This window comes from Syngnathus acus, chromosome 10, assembly GCF_901709675.1.
Source record: "Syngnathus acus chromosome 10, fSynAcu1.2, whole genome shotgun sequence".
Classification (NCBI taxonomy): Eukaryota; Metazoa; Chordata; class Actinopteri; order Syngnathiformes; family Syngnathidae; genus Syngnathus; species Syngnathus acus.
This window is the reverse complement of record NC_051095.1, coordinates 25,080,589-25,102,027: the sequence shown is the minus strand read 5'-3', so window position 1 is coordinate 25,102,027 and position 21,439 is coordinate 25,080,589. Positions and strand designations below refer to the sequence as shown.

At 42.0% G+C, this 21,439-nt stretch overlaps 1 protein-coding gene across 1 annotated transcript; it reads left to right on the top strand.

Moving 5' to 3' along the window:
* The first annotated feature begins 14,896 nt into the window (after nt 1-14,896).
* stc2a (stanniocalcin 2a) lies at nt 14,897-20,176 on the top strand. Its single transcript, XM_037260995.1, has 4 exons — nt 14,897-15,215; nt 16,676-16,818; nt 17,448-17,659; nt 17,957-20,176. The coding sequence occupies exons 1-4, from the start codon at nt 15,077-15,079 to the stop codon at nt 18,309-18,311; spliced, it is 849 nt and encodes a 282-aa protein (XP_037116890.1). The 5' UTR covers nt 14,897-15,076; the 3' UTR covers nt 18,312-20,176.
* Nucleotides 20,177-21,439: the final 1,263 nt, after the last annotated feature.

The window sequence follows — 21,439 nt, the reverse complement described above, 5'->3', positions numbered from 1 at the left end:
TTCTGGATGCTGTGTCCGGTATGTTCCCTTTGAGGCAAATGGTCACAATACATTGCAATTACCTTCTTCGCCATTAGGAACTGATAACACCTTCAAGCAACTATAAACTGGGTAAGGGCAAGCAACCCTTTGTTTTCTTGACTTGCAAGTCGCCAGAAGGTCTATATGTAAATCAATTTACATATCAGACTGTAACTTAAAGTTTACTAACTATTGTGAATGTCATACTAAATGTGCATATGGGGAATATACCTCAGAAACAAAAATGAATCTTCATTTTTTATGTCTAAAGGGTTTGTGGCTCTTGTGGGTTTTTTTTATGAAACGTGTTCATATTGCCAATTTCAATAAAATATGTTCCTCATCACTTGCCGTACAGTGATTGTGCCAGGGATGGTCTAAACAACAAATTAAAAAAATAAACTGCAACCAAAATTCATGTTGACGTCTCCACTTATGCACACATCAATCTCTGAAAATATTACAGGAATCACCCCTATATTATAACTATGTAGCATTTACCTTTCTGTAGCGCACTACAGAAGCTTTTGTTGCTTAAGCATTAAAGCGCTCTGTCCTTAAAATACAAAATATTGGGCTGATTTTTGTCATGTATTCTTAGGTCGATGTACGTAGGCATAAGTAGTGATGTCCACATACCGTACAATTTGGTGACGAGTGATTGCAGTTTTATGTTATTTTAAGCAAGATAATCTTTTCTTATGCTTATATTGAGTTTTACGCTTTCCCATGTGCCAGTCCACCGCATTGTCCTCGGGTCTGTACATATCTCACAGACATGTCTTGTCTACAGACATTACACAAGGCCACAAAAAAGGTGCACTTTGAAAAACGTGCGGAACTCTTGCATGCCAGCATTGAAATTTTCGCCACGTAGAGGCTTATGCAGTTAACATCATTTTCAATGAGGCTGATAGGCTGTATATTTTTATTTTCTTAGTGAGAAACAACTTACCATAACATTATCATTTCACAACACAAATTTAGCTGATATGATCAAATATATTTATTAAAAAAATCCATCTATCCATTTCTGAACTGCTTATTCCCACTCATGGGGGTGGGGGTGTGTGTACAGGCATCTTCGTGGGCGGGCGCGGACCCTTATGGCCTGCTTGCGGGATGCATCTGAGTAACAGTATTGCTTTAGATGAGCATGTAATTATTGACTGACTTTGTTTTACTAACCAGTGAATCCATAAATAGATAGCTGGTGTCACAAATCCCTATAAGCACTCATCAGTCCCCCCCACCCCGTTTTAGAATTACAATAGACAGAGGTATTGTCCCACTGCAAGAATACTGTGAGCGGGCTTGTCTTCTAACACGGTCTAATGATGCAGCAACAAACGTTTCTCCGCTAACACTCTTTGTCTACGTGCACTTCCCTGAATATTGTCAATCATCCCCCATGGGTTGGCTGACCTGACTCTCAATGTGGGTCAGAGGCCGCACAATCACCTGGTAATTAACAGAGAGTAAACAACCCAAGCCAATGGAGAGCTTTTAATGATTGTCAGGCTGCCACAAAGGGCCCTTCATCTCTAATGAAAAGTAAGTGTGTCATATTATATTGCATAATTGTTGGACCTGACCAACACGATAAATATAGTATCTCTGGCTGCAATGTTATGGGATCAGGGAAAATTTGAGGGCTGATGTGTGATAGGAGTGTAACTCTGGCCCCTGTGATCTGGTGGTGTGGTGTGATCTGAAATGACCTTACATAATAAGCCCTTTGCCCAGTTCTTGAATCAGATGATTAATTGCTCAGCAGTCTTTCAGCAGCTATGACACCATGTGCCACCCATGGAGTGTGTTTTGGCCTCCTGTCTCAGGCTCATTAAATGGGGCCTTTGTCTACAAGCTGCTCCTCATTTGTCCCAGCGCGTCCACCTATCAGAGAGGTCGACCCCTGTGTCTCTAGTCGAGATGACATCACCTTCTCATCAAGGCGAAGGTGATGTCTCTCTGTGGGCCATCTCTTTCCCCTTATCACTCAATCACTCCTTTGTGCTTGCCAGGCCTGCGGGATTATATGGACGGTAATGAGACTTTGCAATGTGCCAGCGCAATATAAACCAAACAAAGCAACGTCCATAATAGCACATTGTTTTAAGTGAGGTTCATGGGATGAGGTGCGCTCTAGTGTTGTCGCTCGAGAACGATTCGTCCAAAAAGAACGAATCTATTCAGTGAACGCGAGTGAACGAATCACTTCATTTGACCTCAACCAACATGCAATTATGTAACTTATCCAACACAGTAGGTGGCGGTAAAAAAAAAAAGTTAAAGTCCCAATGATCGTCACACACACATCTGGGTGTGGTGAAATTTGTCCTCTCCATTTAACCCATCCCCGTGTGATTTTGATCCATCCCCTGGGGGAGAGGGGAGCAGTGAGCAGCAGCGGTGCCGCGCTCGGGAATCATTTGGTGATCTAACCCCCCAATTCCAACCCTTAATGCTGAGTGCCAAGCAGGGAGGCAATGGGTCCCATTTTTATAGTCTTTGGTATGACCCGGCCGGGGTTTGAACCCACAACCTTCCAGTCTCAGGGCGAACACTCTACCACTAGGCCACTGAGCTGGTAATGCGCCTTTAAGCTGGTGCCTCTCTGCCGTAAAACAAAATGAAGAAGAAGTGACGTAACTTCCCGTTCACGAAAGAGTCAGTGAACTGCATTTCCCGTTCATCAACCGAATGGATCAGTGAGTGAACTGCCTTTACCGTTCAACAACTGAACGGATTAGTGAGTGAACGACTGAACATGCTTACTTTCCCGTTCGTTCGTTCGTTCGTTCGTTCGTTCGTTCGTTCGTTCGTGAGTGAGTGAGTGAGTGAACTGCCTTTCCCGTTCATCACATGAACCAATCAATGATTGAACGACTGAACGTGCTGACTTTCCTGTTCGCGAAAGAGTCAGTGAGTGAACTGCCTTTCCGTGCATCAACAGATCACTAAGTGAACCGATCAGTGAGTGAACAACTAAACGTGCTGACTTTCTTGTTAAAGTTAAAAAAGTTAAAGTCCCAATGATCATCGTCACACACACATCTGGGTGTGGTGAAATTTGTCCTCTGCATTTAACCCATCCCCATGTGATTTTGATCCGTCCCCTGGGGGAGAGGGGAGCAGTTAGTAGCAGCGGTGCCGCGCTCGGGAATCATTTGGTGATCTAACCCCCCAATTCCAACCCTTAATGCTGAGTGCCAAGCAGGGAGGCAACGAGTCCCATTTTTATAGTCTTTGGTATGACCCGGCCGGGGTTTAAACCCACAACCTTCCAGTCTCAGGGCGGACACTCTACCACTAGGCCACGAAAGAGTGCATGCATGTTCGCGAAAGAGTCAGTGAGTGAACTGCCTTTCTGTGCATCAACAGATCAATAAGTGAACGTGTTGCGTCTCCAGGCGTGAACAATTCAGTGAGTGAACAAGATCTGTGTAGGCCAGATCACAGTCAGTAAACGTAGATACATAATTCGGCAAGGAAGGAAGGAACCACTCACCGAAACACAACTGCTTTTGTGCTTGCGTTCTCCAAGCTTACGGCTAATGTGGCGTCCATCCAAGAACTTGGGGCAGCTTGCAAGCGCATGAACATATAAGAGAGAGTGACTGACTGACAGTCTCTTGTCAGTACATGAAGGGATTTTTTTGTTCTCCCCAACTTTATTACATGAAGAATGCGCCGATCTGCAGCAGCGGGGAGATTATGTTGCTCTTTGGGAAGAGTTATTATAAAACATATGAAATAACACACGTATGTATAAGTACACCTAAAAATCATCAGATAATATCCTCTCTGTCTTTTTCATTTTCATATTATAATGCTTGAATGTTTGAAATCAAACTTATTTTAATTCTTGTCTGGTGGTTGAGTGTTTTATTTCTTGTTTTTATTATTGCGCAAGAAAACGTAAAAATCAGCAATGTAAGTATAAGCTTTATATGGCATAATTTATATAATTTATATATTTTATGATGTCATTCCTGACTGAAGGTTGTGGGATCGATCCTCAACCCTGATGACCATGGCAAAGTGTCCTTGAGCAAGACACTGAACCCCAATTAGCTCTCAGAGTGGACCTGGTAGCACCTTGCATGGCAGCAGCCTCCCATTGGTGTATGAAGGGGGGGGGTTAGGGTTCGGGTTACGGGGGGGGACGATTTGGTGAACGAATCTTTTGAACAATTCTTATTAACGAACTGATTCTAAAGATTCAGTTCACTCAAAAGAACTGTGATGTCCATCACTTGTGCTCTCACACTTCACAAAACTGGCTTGCAGAGCAAGGACAGTAAAACCTCTCTATTCACTGGGCAGGTGAGTGATTTGGCCAAACAGTTCCTCACTAGTGGAAAGCAATTAATGTATAATAACCTTCATGAGCTTTACTAAAATCTTTACCAAAATATTTCATTATCATGTATACTAAATAATGATGAAATTTTGCAAGAATTTCTGTTACGCATTTTACGTTTCAGTTTTTATACCGCTTGTGGGTACAAGCGGTATGACAGGGGTTATGGGCGTGCATCGGGCTGTAGTCAGGGACACCCTGAACCGCTTGCCAGCCAATCGCAGGGCACACAGAAACAAACAATCATCCGCACTTGCACTCACACCTAGGGGGAATTTGGAGTCCTCAATCAGCCTACCATGCATGTTTTTGGTATGTGGGAGGAAACCGGAGAAAACCCACGTGTGCACAGGGAGAACATGCAAACTCCACACAGGGAGGGCCGGAGGTGGAATCGAACCCACACTCTCCTAACTGTGAGGCAGACGTGCGCCACTGTGCCGCCCCATAAGTTATACAATATTGGGTATATGGCGATCACAGATAGGTGAAGTGGACACTTGTGCCACAGCAAATGGGATCATTTTAAAAATATATAGTAAATATGGTAGTAATAATAATAATAACAATACAATCATTAAAATTTCCTGCAATGATTCAGAGGGTTCACTGCACACTGTTTTCACATGTATGAAGGGAATACAATGACATCCACCACGCATCCAGTGAGCTTAAATCTTTCTGCGCCATTCATTAGATGTGGTTCCAGCACTTAGAGAAGTGCACACTCAAGTGCAGCGGTCTCTTCTCCAAATATGCTGCCTTTTATCTTTAGGTTTATACTTACTGTAATATTGACCAGCTTGTCATTACCAGCTCATATGCTCGTCCACCCCAAACATACTATATTTTTATTATCCATATGACTTGTTAAACATCTTTGAGTCATTATTATTATTATTCTTGTTCCAAATTGAACACTGATGCAAACTTCAACAGAGTGTGTGCATGCGTGCGTGTGCATGTGTTAACATAAACCTAACAAAGAAGGCTGCATTTACTGTGTCAATATAGAACTGTTAGTTGCTAGAACTTCAAAACATATCTGCTCTAGATATGCAGTTAACAAAGACTCAACAGTGGGACAACAAGATAATACAGTGGAAATTTCAAAATCCAACCGAATTCTGGTTGTTGAAACTAGTTGACTTCCACGTTGTTTCATCAAAGTGTTTGTTTGAGGACTTGTACTGTTGCCACCATAAAACCTTCAATCATACAGTGATTGGTTTTACAGTTCTATTTTATTATTCTTAAGTGTATAGAGAAATTAACCTTTGTTGAACAACTAAATAAAAATAAAAAACAAAAAATATGTCCAATTACTTTCCTTTTCAAGACAATGTTAGTTTGAGGGAAGTGGAAAATGAAAGTGTTGGCTGTGAAAAAATATATAGAACCTTTTTAAGCATTGTAAAAAGGTGCTGTTTGTTGGCACGTGTCTCCGGCCATTTTTATTGGTAGTGACTGTGTTTTGATTACATGACGTAGTAGGAATGCAGCCGGGGGTGGGCTGGCCATCTGTAGTTTTGGGAGATTCCGGCCGGTCTATTTCAAGGCTGGCTGAACACCGGCTGTGATGTCATTTTCACTCGACAACAGTTGGCAAAATGGCCGTCCCCTGAGATGGATAAAAATAGGTGGATTTTAGTTCTTAATTCATATTTCACAATTGCAGAATTAATTACAATGCCATGTTTAGACTTGTGGGGCGGCAAAGAACATTACAATTACAATAATTTTGTAATTTTAAATTTTGTGAAAACGGAAAGTTTTTCGAATGAGAAAAATGCAAGCGCTCATCACGTGAATATTTGGAATACGTCAAAAGTGGAATGGAGTGAATCGGATGAATTATGTGGAAGTAGTAGAAGGACAAAAAAGTGAGGAGAATAAAATAGAAGAAGAAGAAGAAGAAAGTTTTGGTGTGGAATAACATATGTGTGAAGGTCTTTACCTTCACACATATAAAGTGAATGGTGTAGAGCAGTGGTCCCCAACCTTTTTTGCACCACGGACCGGTTACGTGTCAGAAATATTTTCGCGGACCGGCCTTTATATAAATAAACATATTTATATATTTATTATTTAAATATTTATATATATAAATAGGATGAAATAAAATGATACTACTGGCATAAAAACAAATATAAACCACATAAAAATAAAACGTTGAATTAGTGGGAGCACCGAGCTCTTTTCTCAGAAATGAGCCGTTCCCATCTAGGCGTAATCAGAGACAATGACACCCGAAGTGGTTAAGGTTTGTCTTTAAATGCAGGATGCTTGGTCTCCATGTGCCGAAGCAGGTTTGAAGGCTTCAGGTGGAAGCTATGACCACAATGCGGCCCGCGAAAAAAATGAGTTTGACACCCTTGGTGTAACATAAATGTGAAGGCCTTTGCCTTCACACTAATTAAATGAATCATACTTTAGATAGTAAGACGAATTTTGTCTCACATTTTTCTTCTTAATGAACAAAGTGATGGAAACTAAAAAAGGTAGAGTGTGTGACTTTCAGAAAGGAGTTGAGACAGGCTCTGGGTGGGCATTAGGCGCTTCCAGATGACTGGACAACTACAGCTAATGTGATCAGGGAGACAGGCAGGAGGGTACTTGGTGTGGAAAGTCGATAAGGAGACTTGGTGGTGGAACGAGGACGTGCAGGACTGCATATGTGGCAAGAGGTTAGCTAAGAAGAAGAAGACACTGAGAAGACTGAAGAGAGTATACAGGGATACAGGGAAATACAGCGTAAGGCGAAAGCAGAAGTGGCAAAGGCCAAACAAAGAGCATACGAAGACCTGTATGCCAGGTTGGACACTAAGGAGGGAGAGAAGGATTTATACAAGCTGGCAAGACAGAGAGACAGAGATGGGAAGGACGTGCAGCAGGTTAGGGTGATGACAGAAAGACATGGAAATGTTTTGACAGATACTAGAAGTGTGATAGGAAGATGGAAAGAGTACTTTGAAGAGTTGATGAATGAGGAAAACGAGAGAGAACGAAGCGTAGAAGAGGTGGCCACTGTAACCAGAAAGTTGCGAAGATCAGTAGGGATGAAGTGAGGAGGGCACTGATGAGGATGAAGAGTGGAAAGGCAGTTGGATTGGATGATATACCTGTGGAGATTTGGAAGTGTCTTGGAGAAGTGTCTGTAGAGTTTTTGACCAGACTGTTCAATGACATCTTATAGAATGAGAGGATTGCGGGTGGAATGGAAGACAAGTGTATTGATACCGATCTATAAGAACAAGGGGGATGCGCAGAGTTTGTCAGGCTTGGAGCAGGGAGAGGACTCGAATGCAGAGTTCCAACAAGAGGTGTTTTATTCTCTTAAGCGGAAGACCGCACAAAAACAAAAAGCGCCTCACGATGAGGGACAAAAAGGCAAAAACCAAAGCGCCTCAAAAACGAGGAAAAAAGGCTGGGAACAGCAAACAAAAGGCGCCTCAACAATGAGGGAAAACAATGGCAAAAACCTAACTAAACAAAAAACACCGAGCTCACGCTGGGCAACGGGTATCTTCTATTTATAACTCTCTGGGGATGACTGTGACAAAAGTGATCGCTAGTGTGCATGACGAGGCAAGACGCACTGGCACAAGACGAGGGGAAGACGCAGGCTATATACACACACAGAAGGAGGAGGACACAGGTGCAGACAATTAGGGTCAACGACACTGGTGCACACGGTTGGGATCAGGGAAGTCAAGTGGCCTGACGCGCAGAGGAACTGAAACGAGAGGAGAGTTACAAAAAGAAAACAGGAAGTGACAATACGAAGGACAGGACAAGACAAAAACAACCCACAAAACACGACAGCATGACAGAGTTGTGGCAACTACAGAGGAATAAAGTTAATGAACCATACAATGAAGTTATGGGAAAGAGTGGTGGAAGCTAGACTAAGAGCAGAAGTGAGTATCTGTGAGCAGCAGTATGGTTTCATGCCCAGAAATAGTACTCCAGATGCAGTATACAGAGAGGGTCAGAAGGAGCTGCATTGTGTCTTTGTAGATCTGGAGAAGGTATATGACAGGGTGCCCAGAGAGGAACTGTGGTATTGTATGAAGAAGTCTGGAGTGGCAGAGAAGTATGTGAGAGTGATACAGGATATGTATGAAAGCTGCAGGACAGGAGTGAGATGTGCTGTAGGAATGACAGAGGCGGAGGTGGGACTGCATCAAGGACAGGAGTGAGATGTGCTGTAGGAAAGACAGAGGTGGAGGTGGGACTGCATCAAGGCTGAGCTCTGAGCCCCTTCTTGTTTGCTATGGTGATGGACAGGCTGACAAATGAGGTCAGACAGGAATCTCCATGGACCATGATGTGTGCAGTTGACATTGTGAACTGTAGAGCAGGGCTGTGGACTCGGTCGGATTTTTGCACCGAGTCCGAGTCCGGCCTCTTGACCACGAGTCCGAGTCCGGCTGTCCATTTTTTCTGTTAATTCATGTGACTGCGTAGTCTTTATTCAAGGCTAATTTAAATCAAAATCTAAATAATTACAACAGTTTTGTGATGGCTTTGTCTTTATTAAACATATAAACGAATACAATAAACAGATACTTTCAAGTTTTGATCATTAATTACACCATTATAGCTCAGACATTTATCTAAACACAAATAATTAGTGACGACCCCACAACTATCGAAACACATCAATGATATAAGCTGGGTGACATAATCGTCCTTGACATTGGTACATAATGTAAACATTAGCCTAAGTGCAACTCAACGTGGCCGCATTGATCGTAACTTACGCTCCGTTTCCCCCCCAAATCTAGAGGCAAAACATTGTTCTCTCGCTGCTCCCGGGTTCTTCCATCTTGGCTGCGCGCGGGGCATTGTGGGTCTTGTACGTGCACGCACGCAGGCAGGCAGGCGCGGGCGCGCACGCAACAACTAAATTTGTCTTCATAACAAGCAAGCAGGGCTGTGGACAGTATTCCTACGCGCATTCTCAGCAGCATGATGAAAATAAAATTGAACGTATTTTTTTTATTGTCGGACTCGGTGGACTCAGTCAAAATCAGCACCGAGTCCAAGTCCGGCAAAAAATGGCCGAGTCCGGCGAGTCCGAGTCCCCGAGTCCGAGTCCACAGCCCTGGACTAGTGAGAGTAGGGAGCAGGTGGAGGGAAATCTAGAGAAGTGGAGGTATGCCCTAGAAAGGAGAGGAATGAAGATTAGCCGAAAGAAGACAGAATACATGTGTGTGAATGAGAGGGATCCAAGTGGAACGGTGTGGCTACAGGGAGAAGAGATCCAGAAGGTAGAGAATTTTAAGGACTTAGGGTCAACAGTCCAGAGCAACGGAGAGTGTGAAAAAGAGGTGAAGAAGCGCATCCAAGCAGGGTGAAACTGGTAGAGAAAAGTGTCAGGGGAGATGTGTGATAAAAGAGTATCAGCAAAAATGAATGAAAAGGTGTACAAGACAGTGGTGAGACCAGCAATGCTGTATGGTTTAGAGACAGTGGCACTGGGGAAAAGGCAGAAGGCGGAGAAGGAGGTCGTGGAGATGAAGATGCTGAGGTTCTCTTTGGGAGTGACACGGTTGGATAAGATCGGGAATGAGTAAATCAGAGGGACAGCGCATGTTAGGTGTTTCGGAGATAAAGCCAGAGATGCAAGACCGGGCTGGTTCGGACATGTTCAGAGGAGGGATAGTGAATATATTGGTAGAAGGAACCTGAGGATGGAACCACCAGGCAGGAGGTCAAGAGGAAGACCAAAGAGGAGATTTATGGATGGAGTGAAAGAGGACATGAAGTTAGTTGGGGTGAGAGAAAAGGATTCACAGGATTAGGTGAGATGGAAGCAGATGGTTCGCTGTGGCGACCCCTGAGGGGAAAAGCCGAAAGATTTATACAAGACTATCCCTGGCACAAAATAAAAGAATAAATAATATTACATGTGCGAAAAGCAGAAGTCATTAATTTTATTGTGATGTCATGCACTAATCTTCAACCTCTCTTTGAAATTTTTGATTGACCTTAAATTGACCCAGTAATTTTTCCAGGATATCATTACTGAAATGCCAGGTTTACCACTTTGAGGATATTCAAGGTTCTACTGTTAAAAAAAACTACTGTTATTGCTGAAGTGTTTCCAAGGCAACCTTGTGCAAAATGGTTTGCGTGTTCTTCAAAAGTGTGAAAATGTTAATGCGTTTGGCATCAAAAGAAGCATGTCTTTAAATGATGAACATACTTGTCTAGATCCATCGCATTAGTTTGGATTTGACCACATTTTTTCCCATGGATTGTGAATGCAGCATCAGACAGAGGTGACTCGCATTAGTGGCCTGTGGTCAAATGCAACTCACTGATTGGATCAAATTGAGGGTGTGTTTATAGCGAGGGTGGGTTTCAACCGACATCAGTTGAGCAGGAGATTCCAGTTTGTGGTTAAAGCTCGAGTGGAAACATGCAAACCCTCCCGAGATGTGTGCCATGGTGCGTTACACTCTCCTAATGTGAGTTACCCAAATACAGCAGACTAAATATTGCTGCATTGCAATTTCCACTCTGCTCCCGTCAACCTAAAACATTTTGTGGTGCATAGACTGGAACTTTTTTTCATTTTTTGTTTGAGCATTATGTGACTATTAAAAGAGTATTTTAAGAAAGTCCATCATGTGATTATCTTATTGAAAAAAATATGAGGGTGAATAAATACCAGGATTATTTTCCTACATTTCCCTAAATATTAAACCCATCTATTTTCTATATTGCTTAACCTCAATCGGCTCGATAGTGAAGCCGAATCTAAGAAGAGGCGGCGTGCATTTTGACTGAGGTGACTAACCACGCACCCACCATTCCACCCCAAATAAGACAATGAGAAGGAAATTGAAATGCTGAGGTTTTGAAAGCATTAACTAGCTAAAATACACAATTGCACATTCCACTAATTAACCTCCATTAAAATGATGGATATTACCATTATATATATTTATTGACACATTTGTGTTATGTTAAACCCATAATCCATTTCCAACCATGAGATAAATCCAATAAATTTTATAACCAGATTTTTCAGAGAATGGAATGCTGCCCAAGATTGCTTTTCTTGGGTGCCTCAGTGGGGGTAGTATGTGACCTTTTACCGGGCCAGATGAAATCAAAGAATGCCAAGACCCGCAGATCAGCAGAGGTTGTTTATTTGTTCAAGTATCAAAACAAAAAGAGCCTAACTAATCTATTCACATAGACAAATCCACACAATTGAAATTCTAATATACCAAGGAAAGCAATCATTATAGTAGAATAAACAAATTGCCAAATTATTATGTAAAGTTTTCTTTAATAAATGTAAAATGGTTCAACAGTGTTTTGTTTTTTTTAACTTACAGTAATAGACAAAAATCACCAAAATGGAGGTTAGCATCGCAGAGTGTGGAGTTTCTGGGACCAACCAGCAAAATAGTATTGTCATAAACCAAAACATTTCATAGCAGCAGTGACCAGGATTGGACTGTATTCAGGCAAGGCAAAGTTTTTGGGCTTTTTTTTTGGGGGGGGGGCTTGGTGTGTATGTTATTAACACCATTTATTGTCACTTCATTTGACTGAGTGGGATTTTTCCTGCGTGGGGACCCTTCACCATATAAGCAAGTGGAGTACTGCTAGTGCAAGCAAGTACTGAAGCTGTTATACAGGCAAAGGCTTGTGCCTTTCCATTTCATATAAATAAATTCTTTTGTTCAGACAATAAAAATTTTAGATGTTACCTGCTGACAGATTCGACTGCTACTCCAATCTTCTTCAGAGCCGTCATCTGACGTGCTGCAGACGTGTCAATTATCCATTGGCCGGCTCGGCAGACCTGTCAAAGTCCGCCGAGCTGGCCCCTCTGCCTTTGGTGGTCTTTGGAGAAGGGAATCCCAGGTGTGTGACCGGATATACGTCCCCTTGTCTCTGTTGATGGTCCCGCTTACTCGTTTCCTTATTTCTATGGCCTCCAACGAGCAAGTGGGACCATCAACAGAGACGAGGGGGCGTACATCCTGTTACACATCTGGGATTCCCTTCTCCAAGCAAGTAGCAGTCGAAAGTGTCAGCAGGTAACATTCTAAAATGTTTATTGTCTGAACAAAAGAATCTGTTTATAGTATTACAACAACATGATGAATCTCATCGAAACTTTCCATTTCATGCTTGTTTGAAAGTACGTAGTATGTACTAATTTTCCCAATAATGTCATTTCTTTTGAGTGGAAATTCTTTATAGTTGCTACTATTTCGTCCAATCTTTCACAAATACAAAATAAACCGCGCACCAGGGAAGAGCATGACTGAATTCCGAAGTGTTGTTCCACCATCGGGCCAAATTTCTCAGACCGTCATACTCAAATGCTGTATGAGACAATTGAGCAACAATTTGTATCTGTAGAGCCCCCTGGAGGATTATAACCCAAGTGCACTTTGCCGACCATTCACTTTAGTTGACAATCAGTCTCCATTTGGTGGCACGCAAGCAGTATGGAGATGGATTGGGGTCAAAAGTTCTGTACTTGGAAAAACAAAACTCATACTTGAAAAGATAAAACTTGAAACGGAAAATAAACGTGTTGAGCTTGAAACTTGAAAAATAGAAACATTTATTCAAAATAAAAATGCTTGTATGAAAATATTTTTCGAGTTGAAAATAGTTTTGCTTCGCATTGGTAAATTACTATTCATATAATATTTAAAACTATTTATTTTCAGGTTTCACCTCCATTTATTTTTCAAGTTTTGAGGTCTTTTTTTCCAGTTGCATGTTTTATATTTTCAGATTCACATCTCTTTTGTTCAGGTTCAACTCTTGTTTTTTCAGATTATTATTTTTTAGGTTTAAATCTTTCTTTCGAGTTTCACACTTTTGATCCGAATTTGACGTGGGGGGCGAGGTACTGGCTAAGCGGGGCGTGGCATCACGAGTGACAGCCTATTTTCAACCGTTGGTCCGCGGTCCTTTAGTGGTTCGTGGTGGTATTGCAGGTGGTCCACCATATTGGAAATGGAAAATAATCATAACTTTTTTAAAAAGTTTCTTTTTTATTATTGAGACTTGATTTATTTTCCAGCTAATTTTGTAAATTGTTTACCCGTCCAAATTATGTCAAATGTATCTGCGATTCCTTCTGTATTCCTTCAGTGCAAAACAAAAATAATATTCCGCCAAAGCAGTGAGTGGTCCCTGAGTTGCCTCTTAGTTATAATGGTGGTAACTTGGACAAACCAGGTGTAAATAGTACAATTTCACTTCACATGTAAAATGATTCATATAACTATAACTTCATATATTTTAATATAACTAATATATAACTACTACTTTATATTACTTCATATAATATAAGGGTCAGATCTGAGTAAGGTTAAATTAATATGTCTAATTCGTTGTCCAACTTGTCGCATGTACTATATTGTTTTTCTGACATTAAATGTAGGTTGAAATTTTTGCCATAGACTCACCGGCGTTCCAAATGCTGCTTAGTCATCCAAGCGGCAGCAATGCCAGTCAGTCGCGGTTTTGGGCACGTTTTTCTTTAATTCTAACACTTTCGCGGGTCACAAGTTACTTTTATTCAGTAATTCAATTAATAACTCAGATACTTATTTGAACAAGTAGTGAGTTCCCAACACTGTAAATTAAAGGGTAATAATAATTTGTGATATAGCCTACCTTTTACGTTTGTTAGCATTCTGTTTAAGTTAGTTTTCTGCCCTCCCTTATGCTTGCTTTGCTTATAGGCTACAACATATAATTTGGTTTTAACTCGACAAACATGAGATATAATTTGAAGACCATAAGATTGTGCTTTGCAACAAAACTGTTACAAGTTGGTTATTAGGCCTACTTATTTCCCTTTGGTTAATGTTGGCCCGTAATTAGCTAATGTTCATACCTGAAACGAGTTCCACAGACATACATTTGTCATTTGCTCGCACAACTATATTTCGTGACAACTGTTTTTTGTGTCACAACTGGAAGTGGGCTAAGCATAGAATTCGGGGCAGTCACCAAGGAGCTAATCGGTCCTCCTTCCTTGAAAGACTGATTAATGTCGATTATGACATTTATTACATTATTATTTTAATTATTCCTTACATTATTATGGTATTTACGTGAATGATATTTACCTTGTAAACGCATGTTTATTTAAATTCATAATTCAAGGAGGGATGTTTTGTACAAGAGTTATATTGTGGTATATCAAGTTCAATTATAATTGCATTTACAGGAGCTCTTTTAAAATATTTTGGTGCATATACTGTTCTAAGAAAAAAACGTCTGTGTGAAATAAAATGCGGTTTTTCTTTTGGGGGGCGGGGGGCGGAAGTAGTCTCGATCAGTGAAGAACCGCCACTGATTCCAGTTCACTGTCGAGCGTTTCTTTATTAGACCCACAGTTTTGTGTTAAACTTTATGTGGCCACGCCCCCTCCAAGCAACGGACTTGGATGTCGAGGCCTCTGATTGGCTGAGAGGGGCCGAGCGACAACACCTGCTTAACTCCTTCATCCAAATTGACACGCGCGACTCTGAGAGATATAGCAGCATCCAAGGGAGCGCATGCATTCATTTCGACACCGAGCCGCAACTGCGCGGTTCCCACATCTAAGGTGAACTATCACGTGCCATCCAGGCACGCTTTCCACGGATACTGGCGGATCTTTGCCGGAGAAGAGGCGGAGACGCGATGTTTCTTAAAGTGGCCGTAGCGCTGCTGGTTCTCTCCGTACTGGAGCAAGTGGTGGGCTCGGATAATATCGACATTTACGACACCCCGCCGGAGAAACCTGCCATTCCCAAAGGACGCCTCTCCTTGCAAAATACAGGTTAGCAACAGAGTGCAATTAATTAAGAGGCTATACGTGGTGGAGCCAGTAGGACACGTGTGTGTAAAGCGGAGCGTAGGAGTCGAGTCCAGCCATTAGGATATTTCTTTACAGCTTTATGCTGGAATGCGTAATCTAGGAAGACGCAATGCAATATACTGATGTCCAAATAATTGTGCACTGGAATCTAGTATGTTGCCAATCAAATCATAGTTTGTTCTAATGCAAATACGTTACCCAACCTTTATTGAGCAAAGGCATTACATTAAAAGAAAAATCCCGACTGCACACCAACAAACACAAACGTCACAAACAGGAGATACACAGGTTAATTGTGTACCTTCTGCCATCTAGTGGAAGATAATTTCATTTTTCCGCATGTACGTCGCCGACATAGATGGGTAATCAAAGCGTTACATGTGTACTATATGTGGTCAATAATTTCAGTGAGTATAATCTTTTCGCAGATTGACCTCAGGCAATTGGTCATGTGTAAGATGGTAGTTCTAGTCAAAGACAGTGTGACATCCTCACAACTAATTACTTATTTTATGAGCTTGCACCTGTATACATTATAGAATGCAGCCCCAATCATTCGCTGTAGCCGAGGTATTGGAGGCTGATTTTCTTGGTAAAATGACAAATTCCACAGCGGGTTTAATAGTGGACCCCCACCCCCTTTCCCCTCCAAGTCCCGCAACAGCAGTGTGTAACTCAATGCTCGTATGATCCAAGCACATTCCCCTGATGCCAAAACAAGCACTGCCATCAGCGGCTCACTTTTCCTACGCTCTTAAGTTCAACTAAGGCCTATAAACCAGGTTGTTTGTGTGGCGATTTTGCACACAAAGCTTTCCGAGCTAACTTACCATTGATCACGCTTACTCGAGTCCAACAAGTGTGAGGCAGAACAAAAAATCTCAAGTGATTGACTTTCAGCAGTATTTATGTGGCTTGTCCGTGTCATTCACGACTGTAGTGAGTCAGAAAGTGTGATGCAGAACACAAAATCTTAAGTGATTGACTTTCAGCAGTATTTATGTGGCTTGGTCGTGTCATTCACGACTGTAGTGAGTCAGAAAAGTAACAACCAGTAGGCAGTTTTCACCGAGTTTGCTCCTGTTTACAGTTGTACATATTCTCTAATTATTGCGTAATATTTAGCCAACTTAAATGATGGCATGCACAGTGGAGTCTACCAGAAGAAATTAAGCCTGCATGCATCTGTAATGCACCATCCAATGTTGAATTCAGCCATAGCAGGTGGACCATGGTGCAGTTATTTCAACCGCCAAGGGAAATAAGACCTTAGCACCTCTTGTGTCCTGCTTGTATTTTTCTTTTTCAGGCTAACCATTCACTTACATTTGTGCAAATATTTGTATACGATGTGTCCAGCAGCTTCACTTTCAACTCACTGCTGCTGCCACCTCACACAACATGTTCTTTTTTTATTCCAGCTGAGATCCAGCACTGTTTGGTGGGCGCAGGCGACGTCGGCTGCGGCGTGTTTGAATGCTTTGAGAATAACTCCTGCGAGATACGAGGGCTGCAGGAGATCTGCATGACGTTCCTGCATAATGCTGGCAAATTTGACTCTCAGGTATTACGGGACTGTTTGCAACAATTGTGTAACCAGAGGGCAACATTCCTGAACACTGACTCGCTCCAGACTCATCTGCGAATAGATTTATTTTTGTTTGCGCATGCCTCAAAAGAGGGGATTGTTTTTGTAAAAATGCAACCATGGCATCACCTTTTCTAACTGCTTAAGTTGATCCACATAGCAGTTATGACTAAGTCTCAAGCTGGCTGGCCAAAAGTCAATTAAGCCAGTTTATTCAGAGCTGTTTGTAATAATTCCACACGTGCATGGTGGGCTGGTTCTAACATTCTTTACCATTATGTGAATATTTTTACTTGGCACAGTGTGCCTGTATTACCTCCGAATGTGACATGATTTTGTATTGTCATTAACTATATTCTAGTGTGACATCACTTGCTGTTAGTCTATGTGATTTGCTTAATTGTAGTTATTGAAATTGTTCCCCTTTCTTCACCATTCTGTGGCATTTGTTTAACAACCACAGAGTGAATGTTTGTGTGGACAAAGAATTGCAGTGTCAGCACTATTTTGGGGCTGAAATGATATGTTTGGCTCCCATTGTAATTTAAATGGAGAGTACGCCATTAATGACATGCCTTTGTGGTGGGTTTTTCCCTCTTTTCCAGGGGAAATCCTTCATCAAGGATGCTCTGAAATGTATGGCCCACGGTCTTCGCCATAAGTTTAGCTGCATTAGTAGAAAGTGTGTTTCCATTAAGGAGATGGTGTTCCAGCTGCAAAGGGAGTGTTATGTCAAACACAATCTGTGCTCAGCTGCTAAAGAGAATGTGGCCGTCATGGTGGAGATGATCCATTTCCAAGATCTGTTTCCCAAAGGGTAAGCGATTGGACAGTGTGGTTTGAAATAAAGCCTGACCTTTCTAGATTATCTTTTGCCATTCCTCCTTGTTCAGTCAAAGTATTTGACCTTTATTTGTCCAAACATCGTGTAATTTATTGGTTGTGTGTGTGTGTGTGTGTGTGTGTGTGTGTGTGTGTGTGTGTGTGTGTGTGTGTGTGTGTGTGCGCGTGTGTGTGTGCGCATGTGTGTGTGTGTGCGTGCATATGTGCGTGCATATGTGTGTGTGTGTGCGCGCATGTGTGTGTGTGTGTGTGTGTGCGTGTGTGTACCAAGTCCTTATGTGGAGCTGGTGAATATTCTACTGGGTTGCGGAGAGGAAGTGAAGGAGGCATTAACTCGTAGTGTCCGGCTTCAGTGTGAGCAGAACTGGGGAGCTTTGTGCGACAGCCTCAGCCTCTGCTCCTCCCTGACGCCCTCGCCCTCAGCTGCCGAGCAACGCCGCCCCTCGCCATCCCACCCACAGCTTGAGCACCATCGCCACGCACGCCACGGCGACAGGGACAAAGCCGGCAAGGCTGGATTCCATACCCACCCTCGCGGTCGCAATCAGGGACTGCGCCGCCAGGGTTCAGATGTTGGTGTTGCAGTAGAGCAGGAAGACCCAGAGCCAAGTGACATTAGGAGGTGAAAAAATGTGGGAGATTACAACACTGATAACCCTTATCACCATTTAATAGCACACTTGGACATTGGCGCATGAACACACACACACACACACACACACACACACACACACACACTGAGGAGAGGGAAACAAATCATTTTTCTATGTTTATTTTTTTCACCTTCTCCAGTCATTCCAGCAGTCCCACGTGGTAAACTTGCAGGGCAATTGTGGCATATTTGGCATAATTGTTACGCCTGACTGTAGGCCACTTGGGTTTTTGTTTTTCTAACAAATGATGGTTGTTATTATCGTGATTATTTCTATTTTTAGGACTGTTTTTGCTCTAATCTAACATTTCTTTAATCCTACTTAGTGTCAGATTTGACTCTTTCTATTATTTATTTTCTTCTTTATGCAATGTTGAAATATACAAATGTAAATAGGTGGGAAAAGTTATCTATATTTATATGAACATGTATAAATATAGTAAAATCTAGGCTTTAGAGGTAATATATAGTGTTTTCCTTACAGTATTGCACCTATCTCACATTGTTCTGTAGATATGTAACATATACAGTCTTGTTTGGAAGTGGAAATGTGTCTTGTAATTATATAGCTACTTGATAGTGGAATACCAATTGTACATGTTTGAAGTCCACTTCTGGCACATATTAATCGCTGCGCATTGACACCAACAGAAAAGTTAAATTAGAAAACGACCATACAATTAATTGATTCCGCATCACGTAAAACTGCAAATTGTTGAAAAAATTAACTCCCTGCAGACATGAGTAATTAACTGGGATTTTCTTTTTTATTTCTATGCAGAAAAAAGTCAGATCGTTCATTGAACAGAACAGACAGATGTCACTTTTAAGCTGTTCTTGAGCACCGGCAAATGTTTCACCATTCTCTTCATCCTTCTTTTTCATGTAGCCATTCGCACGAGTTACATCTCACAGCTGAACTATCAGGCAATGAAAGGGCGTTTTATTAAAAAAAGTGGGGTAACTGAGTGTTCTGTCTTTATGATTTTGAGCGACAAATGTCTTTGCTGTTGTACTTTCGTTAGCTTTTGTTGGACTGCTGAAAGTTTAAGAGAACAAACCATGTGACCCACCATCAACCCTCTCAACAATCCACTACTTAATTCGACCAAGCATCATCTATCACCAAGTCCTGTATGTGTGCTCATTGATCTGGGCTGGATTGAGCCATGTCACCCATTGCTGTGCCCCCCCCACCACCACCTTGCATACACCCTTGAAAGTAGTCCCCCTCTGCAGCAATGTGGGGGACTGTTATTCTGTCTGTTTAAGCTGCAGGCAATACATCAAGGACCCGGGAAGAGGGTTACATCCACACATGGGGTATGTTATTATAAATGTTATATTTACAGAGGCCACCAGAGCATTCCTCTGGGCCTCACCCAAGAGCCAGCAACTCCAGGAGGCAGGCCTGTGTAGGAAGGAGCCGATAAAAACCTTTTTTTCCCCACCGAGATACTTCTCTCAGACACAGGCTGCTGACCTTTTAAGGCCAGCCATGCTTTTGCAGTAGAAATGAAGTTCAGAAGCATGTCATAAATTACTTCCAATCACAATGGCAATGTACAATCAATACAATTTCACTTTTCATTTTGTTAGCTGTAATGTAAAACCCTGTAATTTAGAAATAATACAAACTCAATTTTTAAAAGTTTTCTCCCCTCCATTCTGTTAGAGGTTGGCGACCTAAGGAGACATAAGCTATTTTTATTGACTATGTACTGTATATGTGTAACATGACATTCTTTGTAATATAGAGGCTTTTCTTTATATATTTATATGTACATGTATGTATGAATGGTTGGAGAACAATAAACTAACCTGTTCCTTTTATCATCACCCAATGATGTATTTTATGTTCCTTATATACCAGTGGTTCACAACATTTTTGTGTTCACAAAACCTATCTGTTGGAATAATTGTTTTTGCAGAAGCGCTGGTCGGCCTGAACCGGAGGCCTCATATGTTCGCTCAAGCAAACATATGTCTAGCTCTGGGGAGTTCTTAGACTCCCTTCCTTTTCTTAACTGTGAGAGGCCCTCACTAGTTATGAACAGAACACCTTTGTTCTTTGTTTAGTTCAAGACAAGTTATTTCCCTTTTATACCTTGTAGTTTCTATTCATAAATTGTTGTTGACCGGGACAGTTTTTAAGTTATCCCATATTTACTCAATGTTTGTTTAAGTAGACTTCATGCAAGTTATCTCACTTCAACTTAACGTTTGTTGGAGTGTATGCACGAGAGGTATCTGATTATTTACTCATTATTATTATTGTGTGATACTTAGCAAGAAAGTCTGGAGCGTTGTTTTACAGGGACACGGCACCCAGCACGTTTGAAGATCGCAGCCTAGGAGGAGACTGCCAACCAACTAAGGACTGACTGCATTGCTGGGGTCACATATCGGCCAAGGCCTCGCACCACACAACATCCTTTAGTTAGCTAAATCAGCGTTGCTACAGCCACAATCTCCCCTCCCTTTTGTGTAGCCTCTTGTAACCAGGGCAACCCAAAATAAAAAGAGGAGATCACGGAAGAAGAGTCCAGAATTGGTGGAGGACTGTAACTGGGCCTTCTACGTAATTCTCATCGCGAGCAAAAGGAATACTGGTTGTCTTCTCCTCTTCTTTCAGTGTATAAAATAATGTCTTGTGGTACTTAGACCTGACACTATCATACAATGAATACGCCCTCACTCATATGGGTTGATGATTCGCCAAAAGTAGAATGTAACACTTATTTTATGTACTAAGTCATCCATCCATCGATTTTCTGTACCGCTTGTCCCCACGGGGACTAAAGCCTATCCCAGCAGTCATCGGGCAGTAGGCAAGGGACACCCTGAACACGGTTGCCTGCCTATTGCAGGGCACACAGAGACGAACAACCATCCGCACACGCACTCACACTTAGAGGCAAGTTGGAGTGCTCAATCAGGTTGCCATGCATGTTTTTGGGAAGTGGGAGGAAACCCGAGTGGCCGGAGAAAACCCACACAGGCACGGGGAGAACATGCAAACTCCACACAGGGAAGGCTGGGGGTTGAATCGAACCCGCACCCTCTGAACTGTGAGGCGGATGTGCTAACCAGTGCGCACCG